Source organism: Coenobita brevimanus, chromosome 101 (assembly GCF_032717465.1).
Source record: "Coenobita brevimanus isolate Jiangsu-jjx chromosome 101, ASM3271746v2, whole genome shotgun sequence".
Lineage (NCBI taxonomy): Eukaryota > Metazoa > Arthropoda > Malacostraca > Decapoda > Coenobitidae > Coenobita > Coenobita brevimanus.
Window position 1 is genome coordinate 4,139,201 of NC_137054.1, and position 26,003 is coordinate 4,165,203.

Consider the following 26,003-nt stretch of genomic DNA (forward strand, 5'->3'; position numbering starts at 1 on the left):
CTCTCTCTCCTCCGTCCTTCGGTCACTTCCCTCAGGGCCTATGGGAAAACGAAGTGGCAGGCAGACCACAAACAAAAGCAAACCCCCTCCAGTCCAGACCAGAGCCGTGGCATAATAAACGATAGCCTCACAGGTAAACAGAAACATTCCACTTTCTCCCGCACTTGTTGGTTCTTAAATAATTACCTTACAAATACACACAACCCACCCCCCTACACACAAATACTTGCGCACATTATTATAAACAAGGGTGCGCGTGCATAAACACATACACAGAAAGGACTCTAACACATAAACACAGATACATCCTTCACACAACCCCCCCTCCTCTCTCTCTCTCTCTCTCTCTCTCTCTCTCTCTCTCACACACACACACACACACACACACACACACACACAGGCTGTACTTTCCCGTAGCCTTGCGGTTGTTTGTTTAGGTAACGGCCATCGGTAATGACTTTGAGAGAACATGTGTATACGCTGGAAATGAGGTTATTGCGTAGATACGTAGAGAGAGAGAGAGAGAGAGAGAGAGAGAGAGAGAGAGAGAGAGAGAGAAAGAGAGAGAGAGAGAGAGAGAGAGAGAGAGAGAGAGAGAGAGAGAGTAAAGCAAAGCCAGTGACCACATTTACCCATCACTCGTCTCAGTGGTAATGACTTTGACAATGGTAAGAGAAACGCGTATTGGCTTCAATAGGGCCAATGAGTGCTTTGTGGTCAGTAAGGTTTGCAACGAGGAGCTTTCTGTTATGTCCCTACAGGTCTACAATTTTCCTTTACTCGTGTAGTAGTAGCAGTAGTAGTTGTACTAGTAGTAGTAGTAGTAGTAGTAGCAGTAATAGTAGTAGTAGCAGTAATAGTAGTAGATGTTAACCCGGTGGAATCCAGGGTAGTGTTCCCCTTCTGCAGATCACCATGCTCCGTTTGGGGGGATAGGGAAGTAGTTGTGGGGTGTCTGTATATCCAGGCAGTTAAGCCGTCCAGTTATATCAGTGCCACCGCATGAAGGCATCCTTCTCCAGCACCAGGGATTAGGGTGAAGAAGTACAATTAAAAAAATAATTCCGTCTTATTAATTTCGGAGGATTTCCAACATCTGTTCCTAATCGATCTGTTTTGCATATTTCACCTGAGGATTCTCGTTTCCTATGAATTTATTAGTTTAACCCTTTCATTGTAGTGTAGTTTTTTTTTTCTTTCATTTCTATTCTTGTGTCACTAGATAAATTTACTGAGCTAATGAAGGATTTTTTTTTCTTATTTAAGGCGCTGATGAAGGCTATATCCAACCCCACCAGTTCCAACAGTCTGTTCAAAGTTAAATGTACTTGTCCGATTGAAGTGAGAATAGAAACAAAGCGTCATCGGGTTCAAGGAGTTAATATTCACACAGACTGCATAAATAACCTACTAGAAAATACTGACGTGCCTGATACGGAAATAAACTTGTCAGGTGGAGGTGATGTGGAGCCTCTCTGATTGAAAAGAAAATTATCGGAAGAGATTATATTATACTTTATTAGAATATTTACTACTTGTGTGCTTTGGAAAAACTAGGGAAGGATCAGGTAAGACTTACTGAATTTATAAAGGACGAAAATGAAGGATGAATTGGGGAGAGAGAGAGAGAGAGAGAGAGAGAGAGAGTAGGGGAGTGATGTAAGGGTGATGGTGGTGAGGAGGGGTGTTACAACCAACCTACACCCATGGGGACGATGTTCACAACCTTGAGACATAACCAGTGCACCTCTCTCTCTCTCTCTCTCTCTCTGTACCGCTATCCAATAAATGCTTAATAGTTTCGTTTCTGCCTTTTTATTAATTACCAGTCTTACTTTCTAATATTCATATAAAATTTCGATCGTCAATTAAATTCCCTACGGTTCTGCTTCTCACTTTTTTCCTGGACGTCTTTACAAGGATTGGAGGGAGAGAGGTGAGACTTTCCTTCGTGTTATCGTTTCTTGCACCCTATATAACATCAGTTCTCTTACTACACCTTTCTCCATCGATTAGACATTTATTTCTACAACCACCAGCCGTCTTTATTTAATTTACGGAGATATTTGGTGGAAAGTTTAACAGGAATGCGATTTTACTCCTCGGTTTGATAAGCTGACTATTACTTTCTTCTTGATAATGTTAGACTATTTTACTCAGCTCAGACGAAATATCATGTGGCTAATGAATTATTCCTTTCCCTACAATGACGTTATTCCTTATTTATTTATTTATTTATTTATTCATTTATTTATTCATTTCCTAGTTCAATGAGATTTTATGCAATACTGAAAACACTTAAGCTAGAAGACTTAGACAGGACCTCAACAACCTCATCAATACGAGGGAGTTCTGCTAAGGTGAATAAACACGTCTGATGTCAGCTGGAACATATTGAGAAACGTACTCGTGGGGAAGGGGTTAGCGTTACGGCCGGACCACCGTGGCGGAACCGTAACATCTGTGTGGTGTGTGTATCTGTGCAACCCTGAGGAACTGTGTGACGTAACGCCTTCCCTCATCAGAGTGTAAAGAAGAGCAAAATTAAAGTGAGAGATGAAAAAAGCAGATAAAAGGAAGGAATGACTAGATCTCTCTCTCTCTCTCCTCTCTCTCTCTCTCTCAACACCTACCAAAAATGTGAAAGTGGTTCTAACGAGCGGTTTTGGATCAGTCTATCGTTAAACAGCTCTTTTTACTGGAGCAGGTTTGGTGTGTGTGTGTGTGTGTGTGTGTGTGTGTGTGAGAGAGAGAGAGAGAGAGAGAGAGAGAGAGAGAGAGAGAGAGAGAAAAATACATAACTGAAAATCCACATACAGTACAAGTAAAAAATAGAAAAAATATGCAAAGAATAAAAAAGAAAAAAATGGGAAACCAGAGAAGGAAATGGGGAAAATGAAAGAGAGGAAAAAAGAACAAATAAAAAGAAAATGAAAGGGAAAAAGAAAAAAAGGGAGAGGCAAGAAGAGAAAAAGAAAGAGAGGCAAGATAAGGCAAATTGAAAGAGAAATCGTATTATTATTCCAACCGCAAGATTCCCTGGCACTTGACTGTCCTTAATGAGAGACTGAAAGATAATGAAAAAAAATATATATATATGAGCTAAGAAGAACGACAATAGACGGTTAGAGAGGGAAAGTAAAGGAAAATGGAAAACAGAAAAGGACTGATGATATAGACAAAAAAATAAAGCAGAGAAAGTAAAGGAGAGAAAGACAGAAACTAACTAACAAGGAAAAATGAATCTGAGAAAAGAAAAAAAAAAGAGATAAGAAAAAAAGTACCCAAAAGTATATATATTTAAAAAACGGCAAGGGATAAAATAAGTAGAGGAGAAGGATGAAGGGGATAAATACTAAAAACATTAAGAATCGAGAAAATAGACAAAAAAAAGGTGGAGAAAAACAGACAATGAAGAAAGGGAGAAGAAATGAACAAGGAGAGAGAGAGAGAGAGAGAGAGAGAAGAGAAATCGTATCAATATGCAGACCACAGACTCATTAGCACTGCACCGCCCTTAATGGCAGCGAAAACTTGCATACATAAAACGAGCGAGCGAGAAACTAAAAATATATACTCTGTTTATCCATTCAGTACTGCGATTTCTTAACATCTTTCACTCTTGCTGCCTCCAGACGATTCTACCTTACGAACAGACTCTCTTACTGAATGACTTAATGATGACTTTATCTTAACTCCCCTAAACTGAACAGAAACGTGTGGAGACAGAAAGAGTAAAGGAAAGCGTAAGTAGTGGAAAAGTAAGAAGTGAAAAGAAAAGAAACACTGAATTATGAACGTGAAAGAGAAGAAAAGTTGAAACATGAATAAACATAATAGAAAGACACAGATACTAGGCATAACAAAGAAATAAGGACAAAGAATTACTGGAAGAAGGCAAATCAAGAGAAATATCTATGTAATGCTCATTGTATGTAGAAAGTATGTTGGCCAGAATATGCCAGAAAATAATAAAGAAAGCAATGAGTCCCGAAAACACAGAAAAAGAGTGAAAAAGAGAAAAATAAAATAAAAAATGTATAAAAGGGGAGTAAGGAAGGCAAATATGAGAGAGAGAGAGAGAGAGAGAGAGAGAGAGAGAGATTTACTTGCTTTAATGTACTGACGACAAGCAATTTGTTATTCGAGTGAGAAGGTACGGTCTGCATAGCAATGAGAGACCTAGAACTATATGAGAGAGAGAGAGAGAGAGAGAGAGAGAGAGAGAGAGACAGGTGCCAAGGTCGAGAGGGGTGAAGGCTGACTATAAGAGAAGAAAAATAACAATCCAAGTCTTATCTCGTTTTTGGGACCTCTCTCTCTCTCTCTCTCTCTTTCCACAACGTGCGAAAGTGTCCCTTTTTTGCAGCATTTTTTCTTTACTTATTAGTGTGTGTGTGTGTGTGTGTGTGTGTGTGTGTGTGTGTGTGTGTGTGTGTGTGTGTGTGTGTGTGTGTGTGTGTGTGTGTGTTCAACTCTAGGCATAGGCTTGATATGCCATTCCTTGAGCCCAGCAGTCAATCATCACATGTCACCACTTCGGCGTTAATACTCAGCTACGATGCCACACCCGGCCATCTCTGACTAAAAGAGAAGAGTAGAGAGAGAGAGAGAGAGAGAGAGAGAGAGAGAGAGGCGGGGGGGGGGTGACTGCAACGTTTCTTTAGCTTTTCATCCATCCATACATTTCTTCATTAACAAGCAGTGTAAAGTCATCCGCCTTAAAGGTCCAAACGTGGGGATTAGAGGGAGCTTAAGATTATATTCACTGAAAAGGCAGTTTGATTTATTTTACATAGCTTACATTACCAAAAATCTTAGAGTACTGTTACTGAATGTATTACGCATATGAACCTAAAAGCACAGTAGAAGGAAGGCAAGAGCTCCGAAATCACAGGAGAATCTGAAGCGTCTTTAATGTAATAATGTCAATAAACACCTGGTTGAATTGGCTGAAAAATTAAAATGCGTCACAAACTCACTTTCAGATTAAACTTCCTATGTTCAATTCACACTAACCAAATACTTAATAAATGACTGTGAATTTTCAACATATACACGGTTCATGAATACCTTAATGTACTATTTTGTGCCAGACCCATTCAACAAAATCGTCTTACAATCACAGTCTCTGCCTCACACCGGCGACAGGGTTCGAAAATCTTACCTAGTGGATTTTTTAGGTCCACCGATTTTCGCCTAAACTTATTAATTTTGATGCCCTAATTAAGAGAAAGGTGTTGATGCCCCGATTCCACCTTTATCTTTACTATTTTCTGAACTTTCATCCTTTTTATCAGTTTTTTACAATTTTTTGCCATTAAAGCATTCTACCCAGTTATTTGTTTTGCGTAATAACGGGAACAGCTTCGTTTTTCATCTTACCTCTAATTCTCGCACCATTCTGCTGCCTCCCCCCCTCCTCTCTCTCTCTTCTCCCTACCTACCTACCTACCTGCCTACCTACCTGCCTGCACCTACCATTATCATCATCATCGTCATCATCATCATTATGCCTCCTAAAGATGGGGTGTGGTAAGATCTACAAACAAGGAAAGAGAAAGAACAAAGTGGAAAAACTAGTAATAAAATGCCTAATGAAATGGGCCATCCAATTATTTACACATCATCCAAGCCCCCGGAATCCTGGCTCCATCTCATAAGTCTATCAGTACATTTTTTTTTTCATTTTCGTTGACAGATGCCATTCACCTGTCAGACCTACCTACCTTCTCGTTATAGTTATTTATTATTCACTCCTACTTACTTATTCACATACAATTTTCAGTACATTACCTCTTCATGCCTTATCTACTTACTTATCTAACACTTACTTTCCACCTGCATATCTAACATCTTCCTTAACAATCTACCGGCGTTTCAGTTTCCCATCGTAACCACCTACCTAACCATCTACCTGCCCATCCACTATCCTCCCTATTACCTACCTGCCTACTTACTCAACCTACCAACTTCATCAGCAATCTGTCCACCATCATAACTTCCTTCCATCCTATTCACCCACATAACCTAGTCACCTACATACAGGTCTAGTTATTCATCAACCAACCATCCAACCTACCCACCTACTTACTCACCTGCCAGCCTACTTACCAACCAACTGAACTACAAAATCTACTTACCAGCCAACTTTACTACACAGCCAACTCACCAGCCCATCAACCTGCCCAGATATACAACATTCTGCCTACTGAGCTACAAGCCTAACCACCTACCTACCTATCTAACAAAACACCTGTCCTTCATCACATCTACCAACCTACCTGACCATCAAACCAACCTACCCACTTACCTGCCTACCATCCTACTTACTACAAAGCCAAGTAACCCGCCTACCTACATACCAACCGACTTGCCCACTAAACCAACTCACCCACCTGCCTACCTACCAACCTACATGACCACCAAACCAATCTATTACCCAAATGCCTACCTACCAAAATACCTACCCACCAAACCACCCTATCCACTGAACCACGCTACCCACCTGCCTACCTACCAACTTATCCGCCTACCTACCCAACTTTCCCTATACCTCTAGCCATACCACTCCCTTTTCAACCAGTTTTTACCCCCTGCCAACCCTCCCCTCACGTGACGATTATCTTATGGGAACGACAAAAAAACAAAAAAAACAAAACAAAAGGAGAGAATGTACCTTCTTTCTACACTAATAATTACACAGACCCAGGGAGGTAGAAAGGTAGAAGACTATTGCAATGGGAACAGTTGGTATGTCAGTATGCCTATTTGGTTTGTGTTTCCACGCTGCTGCCCCCAAAAGGAAAACGAGAGTGAATGTATCTTCTTCTCGAAAGTAATCACTAAAACTCCAGAGGACAAGATGGAAATGAAATGGGCTAGGATGGTTCGTCTGTTAGTCTGTCTGTCAGTCTGTCTGCCTGTGTGTCTTTCTGTCTACTCATGCCGATGACTGAAAAGAAAGAAACGATAAAAAAAAAAAAAAAAAAAACAAGTAAATGTACAGTAATATGTCTCTACTGATAAATACTCAATCCAACCCCATAACAGTGAATATAACTTTTCATAACCAATAATTACATAAACTCCACAAGGTAGGTGGGTAATACGGTAGATCCAACTGGTCTGTATGCACCACTTTTTGTTTTCTTATACTTTCGCTATGATATGTAAAAAAATGAAAAAGATTGAAAAAATGAGTGAACTTTAACTACTATATCTCCCAACAATTACACCCCAGAAGGGAGAATGGTATTAACTATATAGATTCGGTTGGTTTATCTGTAATCTACTTTGTTTGTCTATCTTTACATGAGGAAGTAAAAATCACACATGAATATAACTTTCCATTCTTCAAATATAATTACTCACACACCGAGAGGCAGGAAAGTGGAGTAGTCGTGTGTGTGTGTGTGTGTGTGTGTGTGTGTGTGTGTGTGTGTGTGTGTGTGTGTGTGTGTGTGTGTGTGTGTGTGTGTGTAACTGTTTGTTTTTTACACCTGGCAGCCTCCCATACACGATCATTATCTACTTAAGGAAGCCACAAAAAAGGAGTGAACGGTTAACTTTGTGTTTTCTAATAATTACACATTCCTAGTAGGAAGAATGTAGAGTCAAGTTAGCCCCTTCAGTACGGTGACGTCTTATTTCATTCTTGCTATTTCCAGAGGTTTTTATGCAAGAGAAACCATCCCTAAGCTGAACAAAATCGTCCCAATATAGTAGGAATAAATTAAAGGAAAAAGGGACGTCGCCGAAATAAACAAGCTGACTGTCTAGCTCTGTTTGTCTCTACCTGATTTCCGACGCTAATATCGAGAAAGGATCACGTATTAAGTAAACAAGTAAATAAGTAAATAACAATAAGCAAATAAATAAAAGTAAATACAGTGATGGAAAGTAATGTTCTTGAGCTTGGGAAAATTGTCTGAAGGTAGCCAGAAAAAAAATCAGCATATAAAGTGATGATTTGAAATTTTAGACTGTCCACTACAAAATGAAAATAAAATGTTAACTTTTCCAACTTCCCTCTTTTCTAACTTCCAATGGTTTTTTTTAACCGTCCTCCTTCCATCCAAAATTTCTCTTTCCCCCCTTCCCTTCCCCTTCCCTCCTCCCTCTCGCCTTCATTCTTCCTTTCCCTTCACCTCCTTCAATGGTGACATGTAAAGTCCTGATTGCTTACCCTTCATAATATTGTCAACACTGAAGCCTCTACTGTAATGGGCACAAGGTGTTTCTCTCTCTCTCTCTCTCTCTCTCTCTCTCTCTCTCTCTCTCTCTCTCATCCTCTAAAGTTATGAGTACATCATGTTTTCCCTTTCCCTCCACATATTTTCTTCCCCTCTACTTTTCTCCTTCTCTATGTGTCCTCCAGTCCTACTAACCTCCTTCCCCCTTTTCTTGAATTAATCTTCCAGCCTTGATCATGCATTCAGTCACCTCATCAAACGTCCACATGCAACTTTTACTATCAATATTCACAACATTTATGGTTAAAGTCTTTTCCTTCGTTCCTTCTGCAGTCTTTCCCTCATAGTTTGCTTAGTCTTGTTAATCTTATCTTCAGTACTGGTATTCTTGTTTCGTTTTTTCCTATCTGTCTGTCTATTATCTATCTTTATCTGTTACTGTCTGCCTACCTTTGTTTCTATGCCGATCTCAATATTTAATTCTTTCTTTCCTTTTACTTCTTTATTTCCTTTAACTTCTTTCTTTTTTCCCTTCATTGCTTCTTTAATCATTCCTCTGCTTTCAGTTTACCTTCCGCAAACATTCTTTTCAGTTCTTCCGACTCTTCATTTAATTTCAGAACCATTCTTTTTCCCTTTTAAATCTTCCTTGTATTTGCCACTAATCTCTTTCCCTTCATTCTATCTAAGTCTTTCTTTTATTTCCTTCTCACCTTCTTCAATAAATCTTTATCTTGATCTTTCCTCCCTTTGCTTACTTACTATTCTATCTTTAGTCTTCCTCTCTTCATCTTAATTATTACAAAAAATTTCTTCACACTACTTTCTTCCTTTATTTCCTGCTTACATTTCTCCTTCCTTCCTTCCTTCCCTTTCCTTAAGTCTTTCTGTCTTGTGTTAATCCTCCTAACAGTCCACAAAGGAAGAATGAACACCAGATGCGAATGGCGCCAGTTTCTCTCCCCCATTCCCCCCCCAAAAAAAAATCAAACTCTAGCGCTACTGAACCTGGCTACATCGTAATTAGCTATCCTATCAAATCGGCCTCAGCGGTTCACGCCTTAAGCCTTTCACTAAGAAGGGTCTCTGTTTAGCGGGACTGAATCTTCTACACGTAGCAAGAACTGTAAGAGAATAATCATTTTCGCAGTGAGGGGATTTTTGGAAACTGTTTTTGTGACGGGTCTTTTATAACACGAATAAAACACTCTAACACTTCAAAGAAAATATTTACAAACTTAATCATACTGAGAGGACTCATATTGTCTTGTATATCATTTATGCTCTTTTGAAAAACGACTTTTAGGTCACAAATTCCCAACAAGAAATATTGGAATGGCACCAGATGAAACACGTAGCGGTGAAAAAGGGTGACAAGGAACACTAATGCTACAGCTAAATGATAAATGGAGTTGGTGTGTAAATACTGTTGATCACCTGCTTTAATGCTGAAGTAGAGGACGACTTGGCGATAAAAGATGAAATATATGATAATTAGTTGGTGAGAAAGACACGCAGAGGATTAAAGTGGATTAAATATGAGAGAGAGAGAGAGAGAGAGAGAGAGTGTGTGTGTGTGTGTGTGTGTGTGTGTGTGTGTGTGTGTGTGTGTGTGTGTGTGTGTGTGTGTGTGTGTGTGTGTGTGTGTGTGTGTCTGTGTTTATGTATACTGCCCATTTCTGCTGTCAGTAGCAGGTTTAGTGATTTTTCTCACATAATAAAAAACATCGGGAAGTAACAGTGATGTCTGACGGAAGCTGTCATAAAACTCTTAAATGGGGCAGCGGATTAGGATCAGATGTACATAATAAGAAACTTTAACTCACCATCACATCATTAAGGCCACCATAATCCCTTCACCGTCACCACTATTATCACTCCCGCACCACCCACAAAAAAAACCAATACGTGCGACCTTCACGGCGTTAAGAATCTGGCTGAACAAACATGACACCCACCGGAGATCTGAGGCGTTTTTCCCCCCACACCTTTTATTATGTTTTCCCTCTCCCTCCCTCGGACCTGCGAACAATACACCATGATCTGCACAACACCACCGAGAAAACCTTAACCAGTGACTCGTCGTGTTTTATCACCCAAGGTCTTGCGCCTCTTTCTGTTTATATGATCTTTTTTCCATCCTACTGTTATTTATTGTGTGTGTGTGTGTGTGTGTGTGTGTGTGTGTGTGTGTGTGTGTGTGTGTGTGTGTGTGTGTGTGTGTGTGTGTGTGTGTGTGTGTGTGTGTGTGTGTGTGTGTGTTAGTATAAATATTTTTCTCTCGTTAATCTTTTTCAAGGGTGTCTGGCCCACCGCGATCTACAAAGGGGTAGTAAAGAAGTGACTAGTCCTTTTTTCAATCTTTCCTTACGAGTATTCTCTCTCTCTCTCTCTCTCTCTGTAAGTGATGAGTCCCGGTCAACAATTTCTTTAATCACTCAAGACTCCATCCAATTTGACTATCATGTAATTATTAGTGATTAGATTAGCAAAGATATCAGAAGAACTTGACATAGCTTCGAGATGGTGCACATGTACTAAGGAACGAAACTGATCATATGTAAAGACACGTATATATTTCTTACCACAAGCTGAAATTTAGGTAAGGCTTGGCTTGCGAAAACAGTGAAACCTCAAGGATAACAAAACTAGTGACCTGCTGAAGAAGGGTTCGTTACTGAGTAGGAAGTATGCTGGGAGATTCTTAGGCAGCGAGAGAAAGAGATAAGGGTCACAACTTAGAGAAAATATGTTGTGAGAAATGAAGGTATGTGAATGAAGGAAGTGCAGGGAAGAGGTTAGGTGAAGGGAGTGAAGTGAGAAGTGAAAGGGAAAAATGTAGTGGACAGGACAAGAGAGAGAGAGAGAGAGAGAGAGAGAGAGAGAGAGAGAGAGAGAGAGAGAGGACAAGACAGGTAGCGTAACAGTAGCAGTGAGCGTGGCTACCTAATTGGGCTAATGCGGGACACTGCTGGAAATAATGAGTCAAGATAGCCCTCTCTCTCTCTCTCTCTCTCTCTCTTCATACCAATTAATATCAATATTACAACATCCAATTATCAATACCGATTCGGCCAACACCATAATCCCCCCCACCCACTCATTCCCTGCCAGCCTAACAGAACCACTCCTTTCACCATCACCACCATATCAGCACCATCATAGCAATCATCACAACCGTATCAACCAACTCTTACATCACCATTATCCATCATCATCAATAAGCACCACCAACAACCATCATCTGCGCCTCACTAAAAGCATTACAAGCAGCACAGTCTCTTACGGTGTGTTATGCAAGGCGAGCAAGGTTGCAGGAGTGGGCCTTTTATTTTTGCACTCATTCCCACACCCCGCCACACCCCTTACGGTTAGCGAGAGAGAGAGAGAGAGAGAGAGAGAGAGAGAGAGAGAGAGAGAGAGAGAGAGAGAGAGAGAGAGAGAGAGAGAGAGAGAGAGAGAGAGAGAGAGAGAGAGAGAGAGAGAGAGAGAGAGAGAGAGAGAGAGAGAGAGAGAGAGAGAGAGAGAGAGAGAGAATGACTGACTGGCTGGCTGACAAACAAACGTCGATGCTAAGTTCATTTTTTCCATATTTCTTTCTTCATCTCCCTTTTTTAATCATTTCTTTTTGTTCACTTTTCCTTTTCTTCTTCCTCTTCTCTCCTCCATTAGTCTTTCCCTTTTTATCCACAATTTTTTCTTTTTCTCTTGCTCTTATAATTCCTTTGATCTGCCTTTCTCCTCCTCCCTAATCTCTCCTTGTACAGCCTCCATCCCTCTTATCTCCCTCCCTTCACTCTCCAGTTCTTTTTTTCTTCTTTGTATATTAATTACTTTCTAGTTTCTGCTCAGGTTCTTTCATACAGCACTTTCTATAATCTATCATCTGTCTATCCGTCCACCTGTCTATTTATCTATCTATCAGTTTATCTCTCTATCCACTTTTTTTCTTCCATTTATGTATTTCTATTTATCTCTATTTATTTATAAGTCCATCTATCTGTATATTTGCTATGTACTAGTTTTTCAGTTTTTCAATCCATGCATCCCTCTATCCACCAACACAACCGTCCCTCCCTCTCCTCACTCCACCTCCTCTACTCACATCCTTTTTTCAACCATCCAGCTTCATTCCATTTCCCGGAATCTTACTCAGCCCTCTTTAAAAAATCGCCCTATATAAAGGCGATTACACAACTCTGATGAACGGGATTGTTCCACAGGTTCCAGTATGTATGGTGCTTCTGTTAACTCATAAATCCGTGGGGTAGCACTTTACTTTTACCCTTTCAGTAGGATGACGCATTTTCTCTAGTTTATTCTTGCTGCCTCCTCACAATTTCATTAAACTGACAAAAGATCTCTTGTCGTGAAGGGGTTAGAAACAGTCTCCATTAACCCCTTCATATTAGTGACGCGCTTTATATGTAATTCCTGGACCCACTATGCAGTTTTATTCAGCTTTAGAATATCCTGTCGTACCGAGACGATTTCCACCACTACGAGACGGCTTTTCTAGACTGAACAGCATGGTCTGGCAGTAACAAGAATACAAATAATACTTAAATAAAATAGATAAAGTAGACGTCCTCTCAAGGGGCACGGCAGAATATAAAATAAGGCCAATTAGCACGAAAACTTATACTGATCTCATTCTTGCTGCCCCAGGGTGATAATTTCTTACTGTTACTGCCTCCAGATGAAGTTACTCAGTGGCCTGTTGCATCAGGGTTACTAAAACGGGATAAACAGTCCATTATTTCAAAACTCTTCGTCCAGTACTTCAGATAGTTATGCAAGAGAGAGTAACGATGCTATTTTTTGTTGACTGTTACTGTGCCTCACCTTCACACCATTGCACCAGCCTTGCAACACCCTCCCACAGGAATCTATTAAGCGTGGTGTTGCAGTGGTGTGATGTTGCTGGGGACGTCTTCGGTGTTGCGGGACAGGAAAGGGTGTGTTGCGATGGGTGGTACAGTAATATATTGCGAAGCTGCTACATTTGAGTTGCATGCCAGAGGTTCTTGCTACTGGTGCTACAGCTACGGCCCTTATAACCCCTACTTCTCCTCCTCCTCTTCCTCCTTCCTCTCATACTGTTACTTCTATCACCACCACCCTTGCTCCTCCTCCTCCGTCTCTTCCTCCTCCTCCTCCTCCTCCTTCTCCTACTACTACTACTACTACTACTACTACTATTAATAATAATAATAATAATGATAACAATAATAATAATATTAATACAACTACTGCTATTACTATTACTGCAGTAACTAATCAGGTCACCAAACCATTACAATCACATTCAGTAATAATAATAATAATAATAATAATATACTCCTCATCACCACAATATCACAGTCACAGTCACCTAAAACCATTACAATTACAATTCACACCACCAAACCCTACAACCAACAGCCACAATCACCAGCCACCACAATCACCATAACTACCACACACACTACAATATGCAGCCATTAACATTAATAACTACAGTCAACACAATCAGCAGACTCAACAATCACTAACCACAATCACCACAACTACCACAATCACAGTTATCTGAAATTACTAACCACAATCACAACAACTAACACAGTAACCACAATCTACAACTAACACAATCTGCAACAACCACAATCTACAACTACCATAATCAGTAACCACCACAACTGCAACAACCACTAACAACAATTACCACTCACCACACCCACAACTACCACAATTTACAATCACTACAATCATGACACCTACCACATTAACCACAAATACAATCTACCAGTAACCATCTACCACACATTCATAACCACTGGTCACCACAATCACCAACCACCACAACTACCACAACCACCGGTGCTCAACCACAAAAACTTCCACCACAATCACCACAATCGCGCCCCGTGTCCAGGGAACGGTTTTACTGGATGATGCAAGCAAAGAGTGATGCCGGTAACAGCTGGATGTGAGAGAGAGAGAGAGAGAGAGAGAGAGAGAGAGAGAAACTTAGGGCTGTTACTGGGTGGTCCGCCTCAGTACATATTATTAGAAAAACTTACCCTCTCCTTATACAAGTTCAGTAACAGGTTACCAAACCGGAGAGAGAGAGAGAGAGAGAGAGAGAGAAAGGTATCTACAGCTACCATAAATCACTATAACAACTGCGGTTGCATTAAGAGTAATATGAAAAAGATCCAAATACACACTTTATAATATATACACGATCACCACCAACAACAAATACAAAGCAATACAACAAAACCAACACTATAATTCGATTTTTAAAAATTATTATAATAGCAGCACGGCAGGTACTGAATAACAGAGAAAAACAGTGTTCTTACATCACCTGAATGACAATTTTGTCAAAAACTACCAAACACCAACACAAAATCCAAACTCTGAATCATCGAAGGAAATTATATATATATATATATATATATATATATATATATATATATATATATATATATATATATATATATATATATATATATATATATATATATATATATATATATATATGTACGACATATAATTTTCAATTTTATAGTCACAAAAAACATGTTGTGCATCGACTGTGAGACAAGGATTCCAATACCCACAGTCATCACAAATGCCTGTGAAGTTCAAAAATATACGATGTTTATATAAGGAGGTTTTACCAGATGCATCAAAGCCTGTCGTGACTTACTGTACATGAGCGTGTAACTATGTCATAAAATGTAATACTTCATTCCTGGCATTACATGAGCGTGTAGATATTAGTGACACTCAGAATATTGAGTGGATAACTCTATTACACCTTGGATTTGTGCTAACAACACCATTTTCAACGTAAACGAACTATCTATGTGCGTCCATACCAACAAGGGGCTAACCACTACACCCCGATGGCGCCTCTCGTATTTGATTCTTGCTACTTTCTAAAGTATGTAGTCAGCTTAGGAGATATTTCATACTGGAGAAGGTAATTATACGTTTCATCCTTTCACTACGAGAAGCCTGTCCCAATTTAGAGTAGCAAAAGTAAACTAAAAAGTCCGTCACCTGATTAAAGGTGTCAATTATATGATTGCGTCAAATTCCAGTACCGTAGCTAAATTAAATCGTTCGTCGTAAGTTGGATTCAGATTCACAGTCCATTATTCTCGGCCAAAGCGGTAATCAAAATAGTTTTGAAAGTTTCTGTAATCGGGCAGTTCCACAGCTCGATCATATTGGTGTTAACACTTGAAGGTGTCCCTTCCTAGCACCGGGTCATCGCACTGAAGGGATTACACTACCACCTCTGCGTCCTTGACCCTTCCCTTCCCTTCATCCAACCTGTTCCTCCCGTCCTCGCCTCTTACAATAACAATGCTGTATCGCCGCATCATTCACCTTTTACCGGATTTTGCATCTTGTTGACTCGAGCGTTTTCTTTCCTTTTTTTCCTTTAAATATGCCGAGAGACAGTAACTGCTGGGTGTGCTTGAGAGTTTGTCTAGCTGTGTGTGTGTGTGTGTGTGTGTGTGTGTGTGTGTGTGTGTGTGTGTGTGTGTGTGTGTGTGTGTGTGTGTGCTTACATACTTTAACATCAACTAAAGTGCGATTTACCTAATGGTTGTGAGTGCATGTATTAACCTAGAAGCCATCTCGACTGATACTTTCCCAACCCATGAATCTTGCTTTTAAATGTTTTTGTGATCTGCCAGTTCCTATTGCCTTACAAATCTGCACCTTAAAAACAGACTGACACACACATCAAACTAGTTCCCGGGTAAAAAGATGATTTGGGTTAGCTGATGTTTTGGTGAGTGAAGGGAGAAGGGAGGGAAGGAGGGAGAAGGGAGGAAAGGTGGGAGAAGGAACAGAGACAGGGTATGAAGGAAAATGGAGAATGCAAAATGAAGAGAAGGAGAGAGAGGTGAGTACTGTGACTGAGAGCGAAAAGGAAGAGAATGTGAAGTTGACAGTAAGGTAAAAAAGGAAGGTTTTAGTAAACAAAATGATGAGACAGACATACACACACACAGACAAACAGACTCAATGACCAACCAAAAATTAAGTCAGCTTAGAAAAACAGAGAAGGCAAGTTGCTGCGAGGTGACGTGAGGGTTGGGTGTTTTTGAGGGGCGACTTAATCCAGGTGAACGGGTACTTGTGTGTCAGATTCAGTTCACCTATTTTAGCCTCCTCACCCGGTCACCCACAGCCGCCGGGGGAACTGGTTAAATCGATTCGGTTGGGGGGATTCGGTTACCTGGCCCGTACGTATTCATTAACCGTAACCTGGATCGCACCTGACCCCAAAGTTGGTCATTAGTGAGAGGGAACACTGAGGCAACTGAGAAGGGTACGAAAGAAGGGGGTTTGCTGGGTTATGATTGTCTGATTATTGCTGTTATTGGTGAAAATAGGTATTTGAATTGTACTGTGACTACTGCTGACAAAAAACGTACTTATTATTACTATTATTATTATTATTATCATTATTATTATCATTATTATTATTGCTCTTGCTACTGTTGTTTTTGTTGTTCTTGCTATTATTATCATTACTACTACTACTACTACTACTACTATTATTACCATCATCATTACCATCATCATTAACGTTATTACAAGTCACTGGCATAAGGAGGCAACAAATAGGTCTGTGGTCTGTGGTGTATTCAGATTCAAACCACAAATGGGTCGAGGGTACAGTACAGTGAATACACCAATGACAGTACATAGGGTGAATACACAGCCTTCACTTGTAACACTGACCGCTGTATCTTTGCTTTCTCTTTGTAACCAGTCATTATAAGAATATCTGCCATTACACTCATCTCTTCTGTCGCTCCTGTTCATGTCATAAAGATGGAACTAATACTGATGATGATGATGATGATGATGATGATGATACCATCACCCCCAGCACCACAATTCCTCCACCCCTCTATATACCATCATTATCACACCACATCACCACCAATGTTACCATCACCATCACAACACAAGCACTATCGTCACCACCACCATTTGTCCGCCCTTCCTGACATTCAGCATTGCTCTTATCACCACAACCATCACCATCAATATCAACTACATAGCGCCAACATCTCACCTCGTACAACACCACCATCACCATCCCTCGTTGTACATCACCAACGTCACCACCATCACTATCATACCTCCTCGACAACCATCACCACAAAATCACCATTATCACCACCACAGCAACCCTCCAGCAACATCATGACCACCATAGCATCTCCAACATCAACATCATCTCCACATCACCACCACCACCATTCGTCCTCTAACTCTATGACACTGACTACCATCACTACCCAGTCCTCCCTTCACTACCCCTCCCACTAACCGCTATCACCATCACTTTCACTCCAACACCACTCGCCACCACCACCACCACCACCACCTCCCCTACCATCGGCCATTCATTTCCACTCACTGTGCCCATTGCTATTTCATCACCATCTGCATCATTTTCACCAGTCACCATCACCCTTTCCACTAGCCATCTTCACCACTTTCACTGGTCACCACAATCATCATTTCCAATAGTCACAATACCGTCATTTCCACTAGTCATCACCAACATCCTTTTTACTTGTCATCACCCTCATTTTTTTCACTCGTCATTACCGTCATCATTTTCACTCATCACCGTCGTCATCTTCACCATCACCATCACCATCATTTTCCCTGGCCATCATCACCTTAACCATCATTTTCACTGGTCATTATCACCACCATAATTTTCTTTACTCATTACCACCACCATTTGTACCATCATCACATTCACAATTCATCACCACCAATGTATTAACTAGTCATTACATCCTCATTTTTACTGATCATCACCATCATTTTCACTACGTTACAAAATCCATCATAACCACGTCTTCTAAGCATTAGCCTTACTCACCACCATCACCACCACCACCACAACCATCACCTCCCTGGTCATTATCATTCATCACCACTCATCACAAACCTTATTCCTACTCATCATCATCACCTCCCTAGGCATAATCACCACCACTGCTATCTCTTCAAGCACCTGCATCCTTCATCACCACTCTTCACCACCTCATATCCCTACTCACCACCAATCATCATCACCAACAGTCAGCACCACCACCACCTAGCCTTTACCATCACCACCACTACCGCCACAACTATCACCATTTTACCTTCACCACAAGCACTGCCATAGTCGAACCATCATCACCATAACTATATACTTCCTCTGAGCACCATTACCACCATTCACAACCACTCCCCTTTTCACCAGCATCACTATCATCACTATCATCGTACAACCACACCATTAACGCTTTATCAAATCACCATAACTACTAACTCATGTTAACCACTGCCCCTGTCTAATAATAATAATAATAATAATAATAATAATAATAATAATAATAACAACAATAATAATAATAATACTAACCATTTCAAAATCACACCACTGCTACTGTCTCGAGAAAATACTACCACAATCACTCCTACCATCACCATCATCATCATCACCATTTGGTTGCACTTATTACTGTTTTACTGGCCACTGGGATGCACAAGCCTCTACGCTACGGCAAAGGCTGTGATCCTTCAAAGTAGAAAATTTAACCACTACCGGTACTAAAATCTAACCACTACCACTACAAAAATTTAACTGTTGCCACTATCTAAATACTACCACTATCACTACAAACAACTACAAAATTCATAACAACTACCATTACAAAAATTTTACCACTGTCATTTCAAAAATTTAACCACAACAAAAACTGAACCAGTCACTATAAAACTATTACAAATACAGAAACTTTACTAGTAACTACAAAATTATCACCAAAACCACTACAAAATTAAACTACTACCACTACATAAATTTCGCTGCTGCCATACTCTAAATACTGCCACTACAACGACTTTAAAATAGCCTGTAATGATCGAGTATCAGCTAATCCTATTTCACTCCTTTGGAAACATCAGCGGGCCCGGGGCAAGACAGGACATCAGTGTAGGCTAACATGTTCCGTATCATTTAACCCGCCCATCCCACTGACGTCTTTCACATTACATTGCTGCTTTACCCAGGTGCTGGAGAGGGACGCCTTCTCGTGGTGGCATTGATATAACCAGCCAGCTCTTCTATCTGGCTATTCAAAGGCCCGTCAGCTTCCTCCCCATCTCCAGAAAGGAAGATGACGAACCGCAGGAAGGCAACTTCAGACAGCAATCCACTAGGCTCACGTTGTAACTACTACTACTAGTATATCTAGATAATTTTATACCACCCAAAGATTTTTCCCACTATAGATACGGCTTTCATTAACACTTCCAACTCGTTAGGCATTTCTTAAGTTGAAAAAAAAGAAAAAAGAAAAGAAAAAGGTCTGCAGATATCAACAGCAAACTATGAACAATGTCAGTCACCACTCCATGTAGCTAAACCTGCTGTGTTCCTGGCAATTTTTCTCTGTCACCCGTTGCCTGACCATCTTGTGACCCCCTCCCATCTTCCTTCCCTTCGTAAACCATTATTCATTTCTTTCTCCACGCGTCAATCTGTACACCCAACCATTCATCCATCCATCCATATATCCATTCATCCATCCATATATATATCCGCTTCACAATCCATCCATCTAGCCATTCTTATCTTCTTCCTTCCTTGCTTAATTTTCTCTTTCCAACTCCGTTTCCATCTTATCTGATTCAGTTACTCATCCATTCCATCTCTCTGTCCTCAACTATCCTCCATTCTTCTCCCACTCAATTACTCGCCAACTCTCTCTCTCTCTCTCTCTCTCTCTCTCTCTCTCTCTTTCTCTCTCTCACATCTTGCAAGGTCGACACAAGTGAAATATATACGAGAGAGAGAGAGAGAGAGAGAGAGAGAGAGAGAGAGAGAGAGAGAGGATGGGAGAAGCCAAGAGAGATAAACTGAGGCAGAAGAAGAATAAATGATGGAATAAACAAGCAATGAACAAAGAGGATGAAATATACAAATAAAAAATAAATAAAGGAGCTGAGTAAGGACCCGCTAATTCCTTTACTTCGAGGATATCTTTATTAATATATCTGAAACTCCAAAGCAGAATTATTTTTACGTGAGACTTGGAACTGAATGGATTGAACACAGATTTCATTATGCAGTTCGCTAAAGCAGGCGTCACCGTAAAATATATCAAATTACCTGTTTATTAGGCAAAGTGATATAAATAAAAAAAAATCCTCTATATGAAGGGACGAAGGGGGTACAGGCTGATGAAATAAAGCACTTTACGTAAATGAGTAGGTAGGCGGGTAAATGAACCGGTAAGCAGGTAGGCAGTTAGGTGTGAAGGGGCTAGGTAGGTAGGAAATAAGTATACACGTGACAAGAAGGTATGGAACGTGGAGGGTAGGTAGGCAGGTAGGTAGATAAGTGGTAGGTAGGTAGATAAGTAGGCAAGTGGGGTAAAGGAAGGTAAGAGATGGGCAGGTGAGTGGGAGGTATTTAGGTGAGAGGAAGGTAGGTAAGATGGAGGTAGGGAGGTAGGTATATATGGGGGGAAAAGATTTATGGCATTATGAAAGAGAAAGGGTGTGACAGGAGAGATTTATGAGAGAGAGAGAGAGAGAGAGAGAGAGAGAGAGAGAGAGAGAGAGAGAGAGAGAGAGAGTTATAAGGTAGCAAATGACTGGTGAGGAAAGATAAATTACAGAGGAGAGAAAGGGGTGAAGGTTACAGTTCTGGGCATGGGGGGTAATACTACACAACCATTGATCCAACCATACACACTGAGCACCCTTGACATAATTTCAACCCTTGAGTCTGCAGTCATTTACACACCAGAGAAAGTTTTACATTTTTACACAGACAGATCTAACACACTGACATTAGGACATGGATAGACATTAAGACACAGACAGAGATCATAAATACGTTAGGACACAGACGTAAGCCACACAGACGTTAGGGGACAGAGAAACAACAAGGACAGACAGAGAAACCATAGCCTACAGATGTTGGTGTTTTCTCTAAGTGGTCCGGTCTTAATACTAATATAATGAACTTCTTGCATTACAGATAATCTAAGAATAAAGAGCAAAGCAAGGGAGAGAGAGAGAGAGAGAGAGAGAGAGAGAGAGAGAGAGAGAGATGGGGGGGGGTAATGACTGACTGACAGATTGATTGACGGAGACAGAACGGCAGAAAGAAACAAGAAAGAAAACTTGTGGACGCCGTATTATGTGGGTAGTTAAAGCATAGGACTGCAGTTCGTAAGGTCTCGGGTTCGATCCCACTTATTGCAGGGAACGGTTCGTGGAAATGAGTATCAGTCCAATGTTTCCATCCCCGTTCTACGTGCTGGATAAAGACTACACAAGGGTCATTAGGGAAAAATATGTTCTAGGTCCCAATCTTTCCTTAGAATACACGCAATAATCTAAGTCATACCCATGCCTCTCACTGCACAACTAGGTGAACAGGGGCACCAGCGAAACCAGCTTTGTCCTAGAGGCTGACCGGTCCGGCAATCGAACTCGGCCTTTCTCAGCTGATACTGGATTGCTAACCATTAGACCACCTGCTCTCCCTCTCCATGGGGATCCACTGACAAACCTTCAGTAGTACCACCAGCTCACCACCAGAGGCCACCACTTGGATGTAAACAAACGCACGTGGCCTTACCTGTGGAGCGAGAGAGAAAAATAGCAATTAGACTAAAATATTGCTGAATTTCATTTTTTTCAGCAGGGAGAGAGAGAAAAAAAAAAGTGATTGGAATGAAATATTACCGAACTTCGCATTTTCTTCAGAGAGAGAGAGAGAGAGAGAGAGAGAGAGAGAGAGAGAGAGAGAGAGAGAGAGAGAGAGAGAGACGCGAATGGAATGGTAAACAGGTGGCCAGATGGAGGGAAAGTTGCCAGGCGTCAATACAGAGGGAGGGAGTGTCCTGGCACGGAGGAAGGGAGGAAAGTGAAGGGAGGGAGGAAGGGAGAAAAAAAGAACGGGGAAAGGGAAGAGAGGGAGGGAAGGAGAGCGGGAGGGAAGTGAAGGAAGGGTGGAAGGGAGAAAGAGAAAAAGAAGGAGGGAAGGAGAAAGTGAGGGAAGTGAAGGGAGTGAGGTGCATGGTGAGAGTAAGGAAGGAAGTAAAGCACAGGGAGGGAGGGAGGGAGGGAGGGAGGAGGAAAGGGAGGGAGCTACGTAGGAAAGTGGAGGGAGGCAGGGAGGGAAGGTGGAAGATGTAAAATAAAGATGGGGGAGAGTAGCGGGGAAAACATAAAGGGAGGGAGGAAGGAAAGGACAAAAGTGGACGGGTGAAAGAAGTGAATCATGAAAAGAAAGAAAGGAATGAAGAAGGAAAAGAGAAAATGGTGGGAAGAAGAAAGGAAGAGCGTGAGGGGAAGGAGGCAAAGAACAAAGTGAAGGAAAGAAAGGAAAGATATGGAAGGAGCGAGAGAGAGAGAGAGAGAGAGAGAGAGAGAGAGAGAGAGAGAGAGATGGTCTTATTTACCAAGAGATGGTCAAGCAATTATTTGACATCTGCCCTTTCTCCTCGTATACTCTCTCCCTCTCTCTCTCTCTCTCTCTCTCTCTCTCTCTCTCTCCAAAGGTTCCGAAGAGAAATTTCATCAGATAATATTTCGTGGGGATCCTACTTTTTTTTAAAGCTAATTCATTTATCATAAACTAAAATGCAAAGCAATAAAAATATAATAAAAGGAAAAAATTAAATGCGATAAATGAATAAGGCCTAAGTAACTGCACCAAACAAAGATTTAAAAAAAGAAATATTCAGAATCTTCATGCACTATCAGTAAATCCAACAAAATAGCTGAAGAAGGAGGTATATGGCAGTGACAGTTTTTCATCACCATCATCACCATCATCATTTTCCTCCTCGTCCTCCTCCCCCTCATCATCAGGAGCTGCATCTACATCAGCATCATCACCATCATCATCATCATCATTTTTCTCCTCCTCCTTCTCATCAGCATCAGCATCATTTTCCTCCTCCTCCTCCTCATCCTCATCATCATCAGCATTAATTCCCTCTGTCACAAACTAACAGGATCCAAAAACAAGAAATAGGAATATCACAAAAATATGACAACTAACCTCAGACTCACACGAAAAATGGCCACACCACCACTCACATTTCATTGTACATTTTCATATTCCATTTTTTTAAATCTAGCGTTAAGTGTGTGTGTGTGTGTGTGTGTGTGTGTGTGTGTGTGTGTGTGTGTGTGTGTGTGTGTGTGTGTGTGTGTGTGTGTGTGTGTGTGTGTGTGTGTGTGTGTGTGTGTGTGTGTGTGTGTGCAAAGCCTTACCAGAGAGAGGTGAGAGGGACGCCAGTAATGAAGGGCAGGTCCAAAGAACTGGACAGTGATAAATATTCCCTTCTCTTTATTACTTTTATTTACTTTGGAAAGTCACACTGCCCTGCTGTTTGCATGGTTTACTGGTTGTTTGCATGTAATTGTGCTTATTTGCGTTTGTACTTATGTCTCCTCCTGGAAGAAGTGTTACAATGGCGAGGTAAAAAAAAAAAAAAAAAAGAAGAAAATGGTGAAAGTGATATACATATATTTTTTTTTTCATAAATTCAGCAGCTTTATTTTATTTTGGTCAATATTTCTCGACCTTGAGGGTTTGGATAAATCTCTAAAATTAATCCTTCATTAAGAGAGAAGCAAAAAAAGAAAAAAAAGAATAGGAACACCAAAATGTACGCCACCGGATTGAATGGATTAACCCTTTCATTACGATGGTCTATTTTGCATTAATCTTGGTATCGACGCTTTTCACATTTTACTGAAGGAATTACAAAGCAGTCTACGTCAATCCCTTCAACAGATGGCTTACGTTTCATTCTTGCTACCGCTCGACGCATTTTCTCCTTCAGCTTAGATTCAGGTAGTTTATTTTATCCAGTCAAAGTCATACTGAATACCTCGTGAACGTGTGTGTGTGTGTGTGTGTGTGTGTGTGTGTGTGTGTGTGTGTGTGTGTGTGTGTGTGTGTGTGTGTGTGTTAACTTGGCTATTCGCAGGTAAACAAATATAATGTAGGCACTAATAGCTTTAATTCGTACTCCTTCATGACCAGTAGACTCTCCCTACTTTGAATTAAATCGTCTGGCGGTAGAAGAAGTAAAATGATATTTAAGAGAGCATTGTACTTAGGGTCTCGCATAAGCTGAATAAAATCGTCTGGCAATGACAAAAATACAAGATAAGGTAGCGCCATTATAGAGATGAGAATGAAGTTGACTCCAGACCCTTTCACATCGAGATACCTAAGCTGAGTAAAATCTTCTGGCGGTAATAAGAATATAATACAAAAAGACATTACCGTACTGAAAGGGTTAATGAATCCTTCAATCACCTAGCCCCATGACTAAGAGCCTCCTTAAAGCTAAATAAAAAATAATTAAAGTAAAAAAGGTGTATCAGGAATAACAATAAAATGGAAAAAAATCAACGTACTACAGACGATAAGAATGTGGAACTGAAAGGTGTCCCAGTACGGCTTTGTTCCACCATCCTAATCCTCTGACTTTGGGATTTTTTTCAGCTAATCAAAACTGTCTGGTGTTAGCTTGAATAAAGCACTCCCATTTGATTTTCACACTGAAAGGATTAAATAAATGCAAATATTGTGACTACACCTATATTTAAAAAAAAGCGATGATTATGAATATGATGATGATGATAATGACTAGAATGGAGATGATCTCGATAATGATGATAATGCGATGTTGATGTACCTTTCCAGAGAATGATAGTGAAGATGAAGATCATGATTATTGACATCATCATGATGACGGAAGTGGCGCACCAGGCATTTTAAGTAAAATATCTTTTACTTTCTTTCTTTTAATGTCTTTCGGATACAAAAAAAAACATTAGAGAGAGAGAGAGAGAGAGAGAGAGAGAGAGAGAGAGAGTTTATCTTAATAGTGATGAAACTGAGCGGTTGCGGAACACACAAGCAGAACGTCATGCAAACAACCAAAGAGCAATATATGTTACGTAAATGTATTGTCTATATAACTAAGCAAAGGAGGTTAAGTTGAAGCGAGGAGGGTGGGTTAGAAGCAGCTGGATATGAGAGAGAGAGAGAGAGAGAGAGAGAGAGAGAGAGAGAGAGAGAAGGGGGGGGGTTCATCTGTTTCTGTGACGAGCAACGACAGGTGCACAAATCTCACCTGCCATTGCATCTCCATCAACGCACGAAGCACGTCATGGGAGAAAGTAAACAAATCACAAGAGACACAGCAGCCTCATCAAACACAGAGCACGTGGTCAGGGAAGGTAAACAAAGAACACGTGTCTGACCAGGGAGCGCGTGCAGTGATTTAAATACGTGCAGTGATTTAAATACGTGCAGTGATTTAAATACGTGCAGTGATTTAAATACGTGCTGTGATTTGAATAGGTGCGGTGATTTGGAACGTAATGCTATAGACAGTGAATCAGGTGAAAGTGGGGAGTGTTGTTTCTGTCGGCTTTAATCTTTTTTCCTTCTGTAACCCACTTTTTCTTACTCAGCTCCGTTTCACTTCTTCCCCCTCATTTTTTATCTTTCAATCTGTACCATTTCTTTCAACACACATTATCATTTTCTAAGTCTATCTTTTAATTTCTTGAGCTTTTTTTATTACCTGCTTATCCCTCTCTCTCTCCCCCCCTCCATTCTCTCTCTCTCTCTCTCTCTCTCTCTCTCTCTGCAGTAACTATCTCTTCTGCATTAGTAATTCAATCCACATTACTTCTTATCAGCCACCCTTCACTCATACTTTA

At 40.6% G+C, this 26,003-nt stretch overlaps 1 protein-coding gene across 1 annotated transcript in view; it reads right to left on the reverse strand.

Annotated features, from left to right (window-relative positions):
* LOC145414891 (uncharacterized) overlaps positions 1–26,003 on the reverse strand; it is a 120,415-nt gene that overhangs the window by 10,763 nt on the left and 83,649 nt on the right. Inside the window, exon 5 of the mRNA XM_080284308.1 lies at positions 21,768–21,882. Coding sequence (XP_080140434.1) covers positions 21,768–21,882 — 115 coding nt within the window. The remainder of the gene's footprint in view (positions 1–21,767; positions 21,883–26,003) is intronic.